General features: G+C 36.5%; 2 protein-coding genes and 1 non-coding gene across 3 annotated transcripts; all 3 read right to left on the bottom strand.

Annotated features, from left to right (window-relative positions):
• Positions 1-531: 531 nt before the first annotated feature.
• LOC131156540 (thioredoxin M3, chloroplastic) lies at positions 532-4,705 on the bottom strand. The gene is made up of 2 exons (XM_058110312.1): positions 4,253-4,705; positions 532-1,143 (listed from the first exon to the last, which is right to left on the bottom strand). The coding sequence occupies exons 1-2, from the start codon at positions 4,455-4,457 to the stop codon at positions 824-826; spliced, it is 525 nt and encodes a 174-aa protein (XP_057966295.1). The 5' UTR covers positions 4,458-4,705; the 3' UTR covers positions 532-823.
• Positions 4,706-4,803: 98 nt separating this feature from the next.
• On the bottom strand, positions 4,804-4,876 carry TRNAR-UCU (transfer RNA arginine (anticodon UCU)). Its single transcript has one exon. It is a non-coding gene; the product is annotated as a tRNA-Arg (tRNA).
• Positions 4,877-6,017: 1,141 nt separating this feature from the next.
• On the bottom strand, positions 6,018-14,682 carry LOC131156539 (methylcrotonoyl-CoA carboxylase beta chain, mitochondrial). The gene is made up of 10 exons (XM_058110311.1): positions 14,324-14,682; positions 14,119-14,238; positions 12,850-13,284; positions 12,552-12,642; positions 11,179-11,420; positions 10,928-11,092; positions 10,691-10,765; positions 10,228-10,359; positions 6,647-6,703; positions 6,018-6,558 (listed from the first exon to the last, which is right to left on the bottom strand). Exons 1-10 carry the CDS (start codon positions 14,519-14,521, stop codon positions 6,355-6,357), a joined length of 1,719 nt encoding a protein of 572 aa, XP_057966294.1. The 5' UTR covers positions 14,522-14,682; the 3' UTR covers positions 6,018-6,354.
• Between the last annotated feature and the right edge of the window lie 1,673 nt (positions 14,683-16,355).

The following is a 16,355-nucleotide window of genomic DNA, read 5'->3' as shown; positions in this document are numbered from 1 at the left end:
CACTGACGATAGTCTACTCTGCCTTACTGATAAGTGTCTTACCCCATTATCCATCTCATTTTTCAAATCCTACAAGGAACCATGCCTAACCTACTTCAGGGCTAAGACTAGACTATTGATAGTAGTAGTCAAAGCTAGTGAAACACCAACTATTATGTTTTGATATTTTGGAGCTGTAATATATTGACAGGAAATTTATATGTATATTTGGGGACAATTAAAACTCTGGTAATAAGATTGACGTGTTTTCTTCCACTATATGATTTTACTTTCAATTATGCCAAGACCACCCAATTTTCCCTTGTTAGGGGGAGTGGAGGTATTATGGTATCAAAGGTTATTTTATCCACAAATAACACCCCGAGCCCACTTTCGAGTTCGGGGCGTTACAATAAACCCTTATGCACTTATCTTCAAGCACATTTTTATCAACTTAGATCGAATCACTCACTATGTGCCATCATATTATGATCGAATCACTCACTATTGGAGATTGTAGGAGAGAGCTTGTCAACAATCCCAAATCAACCCTCATCCAAACTACCCTCTATATTACCAATGAGAATGTATTGTTATATGAAAAGAAACCCTCCATATAACCAAGGCGAAAAAATTCAACACAAACACGTCCAATTTTGCACAAAGAGGAACAAAACGCTCCTGCCATTCCACAGCACCTCCCGTGGTCATTTGTAAAGCATATATGTGAGGAATGTACACTGTGGAGGGCTCATGAGTGAATGCCTGTAATTTGTGAAGACAAATGGAGACCGAAAAATCATCAACTTTCCAGGATGCTATAATGGTGTGAACTGGGATGTGACTACGACTCCAGCAGCTTCTCAATTGCAGTCACATAGAACTCCTTGGGCATGGTCCCAACCACACAATCACGTTTCTCCCCATCCTTGAACAGCAGAACCACTGGAACAGCTTTAATCTCATACTTGTCGGCCAGCTGGGCATCATTATCCGTGTTGAGAACGAAGCATCTGAGTCTCCCAGCGTACTCTATGGCGATATCATCGATCACCCGGTGGACCATCCTGCAGGGGCCACACCAACTGGCGAAGAATTCAACAAGAACAGGGACCTTGCTGCTCAGAATCAATTGTTCCCACGAGTCTCCTGTGACCGTCTTTACTGCAAATTCCCAACATTATAAGATTATTGTTGCACCATGTGTTCCACTAATGCCACAGCATGAATGCTTTGATCTAGTCACAACATTAAGAACTGTAAGAAAGCTTCTTCTTTTTTCCAGTTACAACTTCAAGATGTTGCTGAACAAAGCATCATTCTCTTTGGAACTTAGTCTTTTTTAGCCCAACTGGTCTAATTGTCTAAATTCCATAAGTTTTTTAAATAAAATATGTATTTTAGTTACCAGATAAAATTTGAAAGAATGAATAATGCAATACATATGCAATTGCCCCAGAAAAAAGAAACAGAGGGAATCCATAAAGGTGAACATTTTAGGCTATAAATCAAGTTGCATGACAGTGCATGGCTATTTAATACGTTCATTGGCCCAGAGTAAAGCAAAGCATGTGAGAATTAGACATTCCAGGAATCAATTTGAACCTAGTTTTAGATATAATATGCAGTTTGAGCTTATTTTACCTATTGTTTTTCATTTGTTCTTTTGTTTTGGTTTGTTTTTTTTTTAAAAATGGATGGTTAAAACTAAGTGTTTTGTTGGGACAAGTAACAAAGTTGTAAGCACTTTAAGATACTCTGTGTTTGTGCTGAACAATTTTTATGCTGTGCAGGATATAGAAAATTTAGATTCATTTCTGAAAAAACAGTGCCTAATTAAACAGTGCCAAATAACTTGAAAATTGATGCATTCTGCTCAAAAAGGCCCAGACAGCAGGCACTAAATTTTTCAGTGCAAAGTGATGTTCTCATCATGTCATTAGTTCATAAATAAAGTTAAAATAGTGCTTACAATTTTATTTTCATCAAGTATTAGAAACTGTCTTAACCGAATCCACAAGCAAAATTCCAACATCCTACGATTACTAGTCCCTTACTAAAAACTATTAAGTGACACAAATAATTTCTTGATTTCATCCAAAGCAAACATTTGTTGTCAAGAAACTCCCACAAAATCCTTCTTCTCCATGCACACTGAATTGAAAACCATGAAAAATAAACTAAAAAATTTATTTAAAAAAAAAAAAAAAAAGAGAAGGAAAGAAGGCAAACATGGTTTCTGTGGTATACCCTTCAAATTCAATATATAGACAGTCATGTTACAAATTATGATCTATCTTTAACTTTGAAAAATGGATAAATGCAAGATTGTTATTGTCCTATGATCACCTAATTCTTATACAATGGTCCAAAGAAGGTTTAATATAATAGAAACAATAATCTGACCACAATAATCTAACCAAGCAAAGACAATCTATTCAATCTAACTAATATAATCAAACCAGATATCTCATTGATCATAACATAAGATTGAAATGAATCAGATTATCCACTATGTCTCGCTCAGTCTATGATATCTACTGCATTCTCCAACATCAAATGGATTTCCCAGAATTCACATGCAAATAATGCTTGTCACACTATCACTACAGTCTAAATCCCAGAGAACTGTTATTATCAAATAAAACGTTACTCTCCCCCTCCCCCTAGTGATGAATGTTTCACATGAGGGAAGGTTTCTAAAGATTCTAAAAAGATCTCTAAACTGTCCAATATATTACTCTCCTACCAGCAAGCAAACCCCTCCTTCAACCTTTATCCTTTCTTCTTCTCCTCTTTATGAAGTGTGTCCATTGTTGAAAGACAATTGGAAAATAAATCCGGAAAAAGCCAACTGCACATGACATTCACTGCTTGAATACAAAAGAAACATATCAACTAAAACAGGTTTGGGCTGGAGATAGTTGTCCCCGTCCTCAAACAAAACAAAGAGAGGAATGTAGAAATAAATGAAAAATCAAATAAAAATAAAGCACCAAGATTCCTCAATGTTTTTTCATAAAGAAATGCAGATATTAAAATATATCAAAGAAAATCAAAATCATCATTGAAGGTGGTGGAAAGATGGAGTATGAGTTCAATTCAATTGCGAGTGTGTACATTCTATAGCATTACAGAAGGAATCTTGATGCAATTTCAATTGCAATCCTCAAAACTGTGAATTTTGAATATTTTCCCCAGAAAAAAATTATAAAAATAATATAGATCTCCAAATCACAACCAAATCTCAAGACATCAGTCATCCCCAAAAGCAAATAGTAGCCATATAAACAATTTCCAAACTTTGAATACCAATGGAGTTTATTTTTTGCATCTCAAAACTCAATAATGCATCCCAAAGTTTGAAACCAATCATCAACAACCAGCTAGGATCATTTCATGAGCCCCTAATTAAGGCCATGCTGATGCATAATCCACTCTCAGCTATAAAGACTATGTTTATTAAAGTTAGTTCATTATTTATGTAGCAGTAGTTCAACTGAGCCACTAAAATGGATAAAATGCATATCCTATTTAACTGAATTCCGAACCAAAAAACTAAATGAAAGAGAGCATTCTTAACGCAACAAGGACACTACAAGCATAAACTACAGAAAATCCCATAGAATTAGAGTACTTTTCGCCATCAAGTCAACTTGTCTTTTTAGGAAATAAATGAAGATGAAATTTTCTTTTCAAGAACAATAATAAAGAAATGGTGTAATGCCAATAAAATTCAAGAATTCTGAACAGAATCACAAGAAATCAAAGCACATTTTTTTATTCAAGGAGGACACTACAAGCATAAAGCACAGAATCCCTGATAAAAGAAAAGAAATGACCATAACAATAAGCACTGTTCAATAGGCATTCCGTAATAAAACCCCAAAAAACAAAAAAGAAAAAAAAAAAAAAAGATCATAGAAGTGCGCATAGCATTACGATCCTTTTCATAATCAAGTAAAAAAAAAAACAAAAACAAAATGTGCCTCGCGAGCAGTAATAAAGAAATGCTCAAACACCGATAAACCCCAAGAATCCAACCAGAATCACAAGAAATCTCTGGATAATAAAGTGCGACAGAGAGGGAAATCAAAACTGCTCATAGCATTACGGTAGTTTTCGTCATCAAGCAAAGAAAAAAAAAAAAGGACTGAAACGTGCCTTCGAAGAGCAATAACAAAGAAACGCTCACACGGCAATAAAACTCAAGAAACACTCCAAACAGAATCGCAAAAAAAAATCTCCGTATAATCAAGAGAGAGGGGAGTACCGTCGTAATCGCGCAAGCAGAGAACATTGAGAGGGAGCGGCGAGGTCTGAACCCTAAACCCCTTGTTGGTGTGGAGGTGGAAAGCGGAAGGACCTCCGAGCTGGTGGCGGAGCTGCCACCGAGAGAGAAGCGGAGGGCGCGGGTTCGTGGCCTGCGGGCGAGAGCGGGTGAGGGAGAAAGCGGAAGAACAAGAAGCTGTAGCCATGATGATGCGCAGAGAGAGGGAAAATGGAAAATGGGGGAGGTGGGTGGAGCAGCTAGGGGCGGAGTGAAAACTAGGGACGCGCGGTTTCGGGAATTGGCAAACGAGGGCGAAAAATGAAAATGGAAGCACGTGTGAGTGAGTGTGTGTGTGTGTGTGTGTGTGGGTGGGTGGAGTGAGCAGTGGGGAGCACGTTTCTACCAATCAGACTTGGGAAAGGGAAAAGACACACTCACCTCACACCTCACACCTCACCGGTTTTATAAAAGATTTCTATTTGTTTTTTTTTTTTTGTCAAATTTCAGAAAAGACGACTTTGATGGAGTAAAAACGCGTGGAAAAATTTGTACACGCCCGGTGGGACTCGAACCCACAATCGCCTGATTAGAAGTCAGACGCCTTATCCATTAGGCCACGGGCGCTTGTAGTTCTTCGTCTTCTATGGAGGGGATTAAAAACAAATATTTCTTTCGTTTCATACTTCCCATAACCTTTAATTGTGATTAGTCATTATTATCTCTTTTATTAAAAATGGGATTCCCTTTTTCTTGATCTAACTTTTCACTAACAAAAAATGTCCTTTACAAAAAATTTTCTACCTTGCAATCACCTATAATTATTCTAAAATAATATATTTTTAAAATTTATTTATTTATTAAAAAAGATTATTATTTATTTGTTAATTTATTTTGTTGGCTAGTTAATATAATAATTATTATCTTTAAAATATTAATTATTATTATTTTTATAAAAATAAGTATTATTTTATTATAATTATTATTAGTTGTTATTATTTTTATTATTATAATAATAGTATTAATAATATTTTGTTGTTGTTTTTATAATATTTATTATAAAGAGAGTTTGATTTCATGAAACGAAGATGGTCATTTGGACCAAAATCATGATTTCCCCATTTATAGAAATCATATTTCGACTAAAATCCGACTTATCCCAAATACAAGAATATGATTCTATTCTAAAATTTAATTCTACTTCAAGCTTGATTTTACGCAATCAAAATGAGAGTAGTTGTTTAATTTCGGTCCCCTTTATAATGGCTCCAATTCACACAATACCACAACCATGTGCATGTCAAGGATTGGGAGCTCCTTTCCATTGAAGTTTTCAAATTCTAATTTTTGAAATACCTAAATAGAGAAAATACACTATGAGGTGTTCGGAAGTAGTTGAAATAATTGAATAGAAGGATCACTATCACGCCAATTTCGCCCCTGTTGTAAGTATTTGTAAATAATATTATTAAATATTATTTATATTATATTAAAATTATATCTTTTTTATTTTTTATATTAAAAAAATAATAAGAATGAGAAGTGTTAAGCTTTTTATCATCCTAACGTCAATATTTGGGCTGAGGATGAAAACGAACTACATTCATTGTCATTTAGTTCGTCGGGAGTTAACTCTAGCCCATATTTTTGAGTTGTTTCCATGCTTTTATGATTAGCAGCTTTCTTGCCTTTTTTGGGCCAAGGTCAAGTGTAAAACTCGCAAGAATTTTGTGTGCTTTAAAAGAAAACTCACAAACAACAATAACAATACATGAACAAAGTCTTTTCATTGATGGAAATGTGGTGAAACATTTAAGATGAGAATAAAAATGGTGTCCCAAACCACAAGACTTCCCGCTTCACGAGGGTGGGGCAAGAGTCATCACAGTGTACGGTGTACCCAATCATTGCGCTTTTTATATAGAGAGATTGTTTCCTTAGACTTGGACTCATGATCAACCGGTCATAAAGGAACAACTCTACCGTTGATCCAACTCCCGTCCTCATTTCAGATGAGAATCCATCTGGATTATTTGTAAGCAAGCATTTGGATGGCAGGGATTGTATTTTATACAACAATTGCCCTTATGCTACAATTAACTGCTTCACATTCTGAACACACCAAATCGAGTTTCTTCAGGTGCACGGTTTATTGAAGCAGATAGGCAAAGACCCAATATTTTTCGTGTGTCGGCTGGATCAATGACGCCATCATCCCATAGTCTTGCTGTGGAGTAGTAAGGACTAGCTTCTCTCTCATATGCCTCCACAACCTTTGCCTTGAATGATTCCTCTTCTTCCTCAGTCCACTGCAAAACAATGCGACAACAAGAGACTCAAGTTGCAGTTTGGTCTAGAAAACGCAAATAGCAGAGAATGGGAGGGAGGGCGATCTACCTGGATTCCTTTTTTTTTCTTGCTGCTCTTTTCAATTTGAGCCAGCACTCCAGCAGCCTACATCATTGTCATAAAAACAAAATCAATTCCAGGATAAACTAGCCAAATGCTTGTGCTTGCTAGGGTATATTCTCATTTTACAGATTTACTTCATATTATGATTAAGTTCCTTGTAACGGCAACAGCGACAATCAACAACAATAATAATAATATGGCCATTATATATATATATATATACATATATTATCAAACCATGATTTTGATGGTCATTATAAGCACCTCGGTTGCGAATGCGTCGAGGTGTTCATTGTTACATTGTCTTGTTTCAGTATTACATTGAACCATTTTTTCTAGAGCTATTTTCAATATTGGCTCACAGTTAAGCCAGCTCTTCAGTAGTTTATTTAGGCAATTGAGGGCATTCCACCAATGAAATATTTTCACTTTCAGTAAAATGCCAATAAAATAAAACAGTTATAGCAACCTTATGGGGCTAATTACTTAACAAGAGCAAAAATGTGGTGCAAATCCTGCTTCAGGAAAGATCTTAACAATGAGCCCAGTCTACTAATAGACTAAATTTCTCGAACAAAAAATAAAAGACACATGTATAGCTGAAAATATTTCCTTAGAGCCACTTCTTGCAAAATGTCTGTAACATAAGCAATGGCGTAAATACTAAATATAATAAAATAAAATGGCATCAATCATAATTTTTTTAATTAAAAAAAGGAAAAAAAAAACAAAATAAATGTATGATATATATATATATATATTTTATTTAAAAATGTTGATGATCTGAATGCATTTTTTTTTTTTTTTTTATGAAACAAATTTTATGGGTCATTGTTTGTTGAGAAATATCTAATGATCTTCCTTTCCATCAACATGAACTTTCTTCTATTGTCTAAATAATAAATAATTTTTTATCTTTGAAAATATATTAGCTACAATTTATGTATGTACCTGTCTGTAAGCTCAAAACAAACGCTTATTTTTTTTTATCTTTACATGATTGATAGTGTCTCTTTGAAATCAAATAATACTGAAAAGGCTTCTTTCCCATTTTCAAATGCCACAGATCTAATATGTCATGGTTAAGACCTTCCAAAAAATATGTCATAGTAAAGACAAATATTCCGAAAGTTTAAAAATAAAGCATATGGGACAGAAATACCACTTCCAAAAGCTTCAATATTGTCTCCTACCAGTGGACAGTGTAATTTGATACAGCTCAGAATTGCTTTTCTAAAACAACACAAGAATCTACAATTCTACACGACTCCTCTAGAGCAGCTGCAAGACATGTGTGGCTTGATTTACTTCTGAACAAGTGTACTATGATGCACGGAGTATCCAACTAAATTACAAGCATGTCCTCTGTTACATTAGAAAACAAAAATGGAAAAACAGAAACAGACTACACATTATGAGTTTATTTATGCTTTCTTTCATTTATATCCCAAAGAAACCTGAGAAACATACAAAGCTCACAATCAATATGGACCTAAAAAAAAAAAAGCTCACAATCACTACAATTATTTAATTAAAAGAAAACCATAAGGTGTGTGTATGTGTGTGCTACAAGAGAGCAAGAGGAAACATCTTGAATATCTTTCCAGGACAAGAAAAGATTTTTAATTGCATGAAATCGCATAGTTGTGGTTGCTCTTGGACCACAACAGCATCATGTTCTTGTATAATTGAAGCATGGTGTAACGGTCTTGGACCCTACTCCGGTGAGGTATTGTCCGCTTTGGTTGACTCACCTCACGGATTTGTCCTATTTTGGTGCCTCACATAGTTGGAGTCCAAACCATCCTTATAAGTCTAAAATCTCCTTAGTACACATCCGATGTAGGACCGTGACAGGCTTTCCCGTCCAATCTCTGACACCCTCATCCGAGTGGCTCACACCTCTGCATAGGACCCACCCACATGATAGTACCCCCAAATGTAACGGTCCTGAACCCAATTCCGGTGAGGTATTGTCCGCTTTGGCCTATTGGCCTCACGGATTTGTTCTATAAAAAGCGCCTCACATAGTTGGAGTCCAAACCATCCTTATAAGCCCAAGATCTCCCTAGCACACATCTGATGTGGGACCGTGACACATGGCAAATTGTGACGGTCCTAGGCCCAACTTCAGTGAGGTATTGTCTGCTTTAACCCACTGACCTCACAAGTTTGTCTTATAAAAGGCGCCTCACTTAGTTGGAACCCAAACCCTCCTAATAAATCTAAGATCTCCCTAATACACATCCGATGTGGGATCGTGACGGGCTCTCCCGTCCAATCTCTAACATCCTCACGAGTGTGATTTCCCTAGTACACATCCGATGTGAGTTCGTGACAGGCTTTCCCACCCGATTTCTGACATCCTTGTCAGCGTGATCTCCTTAATACAAATCTGATGTGAGACCACGACAGGTCCTCTTGTCTGATCTTTGACGTACTCGGCAAAGGGACTTATATTTTTGTGTAGGATCCACTCACATGATATTACCTCCAGGGCTGATCCACTCACATGACAGTATCCCTAGGGCAGATTCACTTTGCATGATAGTACCCCCAGGGAGGCTTTGATACCAATTGTAACGGTCTTGGGCCCAACTTCGGTGAGGTATTGTATGCTTTGGCCCACTGGCCTCACAGATTTGTCCTATAAAAGACACCTCACTTAGTTGGAACCCAAACCCTCCTTATAAGTTCAAGATCTCCCTAGTACACATCCGATGTGAGACTATGACACAAATACATGATGTCCCCACACAAAAACCCTATCCCAAAGAATGCTTATCCCTCTCAACTTTCTCTTGTTGTACTTCATCATTAGAGAGCTAATACAGAGATGGCTGAGTCCTGTCAGCCTGCACCTATCTTTTTCCATAGGATGGATATTTACCCACCAGCTATTTTATTTTCCACATCATCAAAACTCACACCCCACCCCCCCCCCCCCCCCAAGCAATTTTTTTTTTTTTTTTATTTAAAAAAACAACCTCTGCTAGCTTAGAATTATGCTCATTATAAATGGGCATGATGAATTTCGGCACCAATAGGTACACAACTGATGTTGCTGGCATCAACTCAGATTATATTTTTTCTATCAAGTGAAACAGATCAAGAGGCAGAGGAAGGAAAATTGGAGATGGATGGAGAAACTCAAGCATTAGAGAATAAATGTTGCGAAGAGACTTGAGATAGTTTTAGAGAGAAATAAAAAGAGATGTAAGTGATGGATTGAAGGTTTTTTTTTTTTTTTTTTCATATGCAGCACATATTGTCTCTTCAAGAATGTCATATATTTCAGGAGCTAGATCAGTATCTGATAAACAAGTAAGAATTGCCTCAACAAAAATTGATGGAATTGGACCGAAAAAAGCCATTCAGTTTAACACATTTTGCAAAAGAACTTATGCTGGTTTATATGTGTATTGTCAAGGACACAAGGCAAAAGAAAAAAACTGTCCCAGTTCTATTGATAGTTATATAGATTTGAGCAGGTAGAAAGCAATGCATGCCATGAATTCCAAATTACAATTTTGATCTACAACTGATATATCAAGTAGAGAGTCTACCTGTGCACCACCCATTACTGAAATTCTGGCATTGGGCCAGAAGAACATGAAATTAGGACTGTATGCACGCCCACACATAGCATAATTTCCAGCACCAAAGCTTCCACCAACAACAATTGTAATTTTCGGAACCTGTATATTATAACTGATAAGAAAGTCTCCAGCAACTTAAAGAGAAGAAAAACAAAAGCACATGGTAGTTGGTGGAGGGGCCTGGGGGGGGGGGGGGAGACGGGGAGAGAGAGAGAGAGAGCAAACACAATTTTAAGGGTAATATAAGTTACTAAAGAAAAGTAGATGACAGCCTTGCTCATGGGGCTACAAATTCCATTCTCCAGGCTCTTCAGTCTCTTAAGTATAATGCCTTCCTAAAGCATTGTTCAAATGGGTGCATTTGTATGTTCAAATTGTTGCACTTGTAGCGAGGATTAGAAAGAAAAGGAAAAAAGTGGAAGGAGTAAACCTTTGCACAAGAAACTGCCATCACCATTTTTGCTCCAGATTTTGCAATGCCACCTGCCTCAGATCTTGAGCCAACCTGTCAAAAAAAAAAAAAAAAAAAACAAACAAACAAGCAAAATAGGTAAAATCATAAGACATAAATTTGAACTGTATCCCTCTATTTAGACAAATATAATGACATGGGAGGAATGTACAGCTTTATCAACAGAACTATAGAATAAAAATTAAGACAGTGTACCATAAATCCAGTGATATTCTGAAGAAAGATTATAGGAATGTTACGCTGAGTACATAATTCAATAAAATGGGCCCCTTTTAGAGCAGAGTCATTAAATAATATCCCATTGTTTCCAAGAATTCCAACAGGTTGTCCATAAATCCTGGCAAAACCTGTTATTAGAGTCTGCAAAAATACCATAAGGATGATCATATTGAAAATTTATATGAAAGCACATCACTTGAGAGTTCAGATTATTCAAAAGCCCTCACAGTGCCATATAATTTCTTGAATTCATCAAATTTGCTTCCATCGGCAATGCGAGCAATCACTGATCTGATGTCAAAGGGTTGCTTGAGGTCCACTGGTGCAATGGAACGGAGCTCTTTTACATCATATAGTGGTTCTTCATATTCAGAGACAACATGTTGCATTTTTCTTGTCAATCCTTGTCTCCCAGCCATATACAAATTCTTTACAATGTTCCTCCCTATAGCAAGCCCATGGAGCTCATCTACAAGGAAGACAGAAAATCACACGCAAAATAACGCATACGATCAGTACGTTCGGAGTAAGAAGGGTTTATTTCAATTAAGGGAGAGAGCAAGAGACTTCTACAAACTGCACTGTTCCTGCACTTTAATTTTAGGGTTTGATAAGCTTGAGCAGTTATTTTCAATTAATATAAAAATGAGTTCCCCATCTAGACAAAGATTTATGAAGTTTCAATCTCCAGTTCCAAGGAATGAAATATATTCAATGTTGCATCCTTACTTTTGAGGGAACCTATCAGCTTCACCTTTTCTACACAATTACAATTGTTCTATAGATTACAATGTAGGCCTATAAGATGCTGCAGCCAAGGAAGCTTGAGCCTGCTTGTCTTAAAGCTCACTATTTCAGGAGTTCCATGCTGCTTAATACTATGGATAACTATTGCCAAATTTATTTGGGATTTTGGACATGTCAGGATTGCTTTTCACATGGTCATATGGAACTCAAATTAATTTCAGTTCCATATTTTTCTGCACACTATTCATGGCATTTTATATACTTAAGTTGATGGCATATGGCTAAAATATTTCCAGAGACGATTTTTCTTTTTTATAAAATAAAATTCTTTTTCTTCTTGATTACTTTTCTATGATAAAAATTTATAATTAATGCAATCAACTGACATCAGAATCATACACTTGACTTTTGACTTTAAATTAAACTATAAAAATTTTAATTGAAAGAAAAGATGGGTACAATAGAAAATTTTCTCAATGCAAATTTGTAGCCTTCTTGTAAACATATCGTTCAAAGCATGGGGCCAAATGCACAAGGCATCACCAGCATAACTACATATCATCCAGTCAAGTAGCTGGAAGAAAGAAAAGCAACCAATCAGCTAAAGATCATTTCTCAGAGACCAAATATGCTAATCAGTAAAATAAACATATCCTCCTCGTTACATCAGACTGACTCAAGTCAATTTTTAATGCAGCATATTAAGAACTGCCAGCTGTAATCATATGGCTACCAACAGCAAAGTTTCAACTCTACCGCAAACCAGTTATGTCAGTAAAATGCATTGAGAAGATCATTTAACTTCGAAAAGAAGCTGATATGAAGAACACAGCATAAAATAACACAAGAATACCTTGAGCAAAATAATCTGCGACCCCTGATGTCTTACAATGTGTGGTTGCACCCCCCAAAACCTCAGCTGAGACTTCCTCACCTGTGGCAGCCTACCAAAAGATTTAAAGCTGCTCCCTCAGATGTAACCAAGATTTCTAGATAAACTTGCACAAAAACCAGACCCAGATACATGCACACGAACACACCGTAATTTCATTGCAATGAATTTAAACATCCATGAAAACAAATTTGTCACGAATCAGATCTAAAAATTACCGCATGAAGCATTCTGGAAGAACAGAATGTCCAAAACTAACCTTCACCAGCGGGGGACCAGCAAGAAATATGGTACCATTTCCTTTCACCATTACACTTTCATCAGCCATTGCAGGTATGTAAGCACCTCCAGCAGTGCAAGAACCTAACACCAGTGCAATCTGAGGAATACCTTCAGCAGACATCAATGCTTGATTATAGAAAATTCTACCAAAGTTATCCCTGTCAGGAAAGACATCCGCCTGCCTAGGAAGGTAAGCACCTCCACTATCAACAAGATACATGCATGGTAATCTACATTGAGAGGCAATCTCTTGTGCCCTGAGATGTTTCTTGACGGTGATGGGATAATAAGTTCCTCCCTTAACAGTGGGGTCATTGGCCACAAACATACAAAGTCGCTCATGCACCGCCCCTATCCCAGTTATTATTCCAGCAGACGGCAAGGATTCTTCATATAGTTCATGGCCTGCAAGCTTTATCCACAAAAAGGTAATCAGAAGTGAAGACATGACAATTTACGTAAAAGGATACATCCACTCCAGGCAAATGATGAAGAGAAAAGGTGCGTCAAGATTTGAAGAAGCTTCATATGTTGGTTGTTTCATAATGATACAGAGTCAAGAAATGGTCTGGATCTGCTCAATTATGTGTTAGTGAGATTCCGTAGTTGCTAAGGATATATGATAATTTTGAACAATGTCAAAGACCAACAGATTTCTTATGGTTGAAAATCAGATATTGTGTCTCTTTCAAATTACTTCTGAAAACATTTATCATAGGGAGTGGGAGCATTCCTTGCTAGTTTGAAGCACTAGGTACCTCATATATAAACTCCATAGAACCCTATTCTAGTCTTTGGATTTTCATGTAACAAATATAAAACTTTTCCCATTGTGCTCCATTTGTTTTCTAAGTAAATGTAGGAAAGAGGAAGGAATTAAGATACGGAATGTTATTAGATCAAAGGCTTTGCACAACCAGGCACACCGCAAGCATTTGACTTAGTGGAGGTGGCCATTCACTTATTAATAGTTGATTCTAAAAAGCACTCGGCCAGGGCTCTCCATAGGAAGTTGATTGTCGTAATTCTTGAGTTTTCTCAGCAACCAAACGGAGGGGTACTACCACTCCGCGTCATTCTTTCTGCGGAGAGGGATAATTGGATCAAAGCATCAAACAACTAGTGACGAATTTTGCCAACTACATTGTCCACAATACAAACTGGGAGATTTGAATTCACCAAACAAACAGAACGCTTCAACTAGAGATGAATATAAATGCCATAGACATTTAACAAATTCAGACACCTGCGAAAGCTCGAGAAATGAAGAACCGGGATCGATAAGGCGATCGATTCTCTCTCTTGGGAGTAGCTTGTTTCTGCTCCTGTTCCTCTTCACAGCTTCTGCTCCACCTCCTCCAAGCACCTTAATCAATCAAATACACCATGTCAGTCTCGTTAGACACCACCTCCCCCAACACACACACACACACGCTAACAGAGGAACTGACCTTGCGGATGTGGGATTGAAGTTGGGAGATAAGACCTTCCATGGCCTCTGAGTTGCGAGCATAGGCGTCGGAACTGCGATCGACGCCATCGGGAAGAATTCCCAGACAGAAGCCCCTTCTCTGGAGAAGCTGAATTGGGATTAACCAAGAATCGGAATGAGATGAAGTTGCTTGTTTTCTCGCAAAAACCCTATTCATATCTAGAGTTTGCTGGTTCGCTACTTCGTCTATCGTCTTCTCAGGCTTATGTCTGGCGTTTGTCGGCTCAGGCTGCTCGGCTGCCGGAACAGAAGATGATTGGGGTATTTTTTTTCATTTTTCCCAGAATAATATTATTTAATTTATTTTTATTTTTTTCACAAATTTATACAGTTGGCAATAATATATTTTTTTTCATAAACATTGATTCTTATCCACGACATCTAATTTTTTATTTTTCAAATCCTCAAACTCCAATTAATTATTAGAATTAAATTTAAAACTTTGGGCCTGCTTGATATATTTTCTGCTTTTTTACTTTTTATTTGTGGATTTTTAATTATGATTAAAAATTAAAATAATTTTAAGATTTTCAATTGTTTTTGTAATCTATTATCAGATTATTTAAATATCTAAAATTAATTTTTTACATGAAATCATCTATTCTATATTAAATTCTTAATTAAACATCTCTCAAAACAATATAACCCTTCATCTCCACAAAAGAAAATGAAAAAGTGATTCATCGAGCCAAATATTAAAGTTAATATAAGTTATCAAAGAGATGCCTTAGTTCATACTAAAGATTAGAGAATTGACCTACACTAAATTAAACTGGATTGGATTAGCTAATGATTATCATCCTATTTTATGTTTGGAATTGGGACATTCATGAAGAGACTAATCATTCAAAAGATCAAAATATATTTTTAACTAAAAGATTTGTATTCTTTTTTTCTTTAAGTTTCATTTGGTGATTTATGCTCAAATTATCAAAAAGTTACCTCATTTAGGGGTAAGCAACCATTATAGCGACCCTCCATAAAATATAACATAAGAAATCAAATGGTCAACCCGAACCCGTGGGTAACGGGGACACCTGTCATACACAGTGGAAAACTTACGCAGCAGTAAACATGAAAAAATCCATACATCCATCCATAAAACATAATACCAGAACTTTTATAACATTATAATACTGTACTTCTATACATATCCATATACATCAAAATATCTCTAGGGTCACACAAAATAACTCTAACCCTAGTATAAAATCTTATCCTTCTCACGGGTAATCTCACTAACTCAATGGCAGCCTTGACTCGCTGGTCTCTCAGGGGCTCCTGAAAAATTTAATAATGTTGGGGGTGAGACATTTCTTAGTAAGGGAAAGTAAACTAAATACAGCTGTGTGGTAACATGAATATTTAAAGTGCTTATACATATACAGTACATTTCATAACTCTAGAAATAATCATAATATCATACTGGATAATCATGTACTTTCATATTCGTTAATAAACACATAACATACATAAACATCTGTTATAACTCGTAATAACATACATAAAACATCTATTGTAACTATAGTACTGAAAATATACACCTAGGATAAATAGCTAACTAATGTCATGTATTACCCCCCCATAACGGGTTGTGCAGCCCGAAGGCGGGACCTGACAATGGCTGGCCGACCACTGCCGAATCAAATATGTCTGTAAGTACGATGGGCTCGCCACAACCTGGTCCGGATTGCTAGGTGGATGTCCACACTCTACTGAAAGCCACATCAACTATCTATCTTCCATCCCATCGTGGAATGGTTAGCACTAACATGGCCTCGTACCAAAATCTGAACTACCCATAGCTACGGTACCGAGCTCTTGGTCTGAACTAAACTAACATCCTAGTTGTGATAACATATAATACATGATCATACATAACATCATTATGGCCTCGTGTCGAAAACATAGACACGGCCTTGCGCCGAAATCATACGTAGGGCCTCGTGCCAAAATCATAGTAAATATGGACTTACGCCAATAATATCAAT

Source organism: Malania oleifera, chromosome 5, assembly GCF_029873635.1.
Source record: "Malania oleifera isolate guangnan ecotype guangnan chromosome 5, ASM2987363v1, whole genome shotgun sequence".
In the NCBI taxonomy this organism is placed as follows: Eukaryota; Viridiplantae; Streptophyta; class Magnoliopsida; order Santalales; family Ximeniaceae; genus Malania; species Malania oleifera.
Note: the sequence above shows the minus strand (reverse complement) of the source record. Positions and strands in the feature narration are given on the sequence as shown.

Coding starts and splice junctions, on each gene's coding strand:
- LOC131156540 (XM_058110312.1), bottom strand. CDS start 4,457: ATGGCTACAGCTTCTTGTTCTTCCGCTTTCTCCCTCACCCGCTCTCGC. Junction 1,144..4,252: donor CTGCTTGCGCGATTACGACG/GTACTCCCCTCT, acceptor GGGAATTTGCAG/TAAAGACGGTCACAGGAGAC.
- LOC131156539 (XM_058110311.1), bottom strand. CDS start 14,521: ATGAATAGGGTTTTTGCGAGAAAACAAGCAACTTCATCTCATTCCGAT. Junction 14,239..14,323: donor TTCAATCCCACATCCGCAAG/GTCAGTTCCTCT, acceptor TGATTGATTAAG/GTGCTTGGAGGAGGTGGAGC. Junction 6,704..10,227: donor CAGTAATGGGTGGTGCACAG/GTAGACTCTCTA, acceptor ACAATGATGTAG/GCTGCTGGAGTGCTGGCTCA.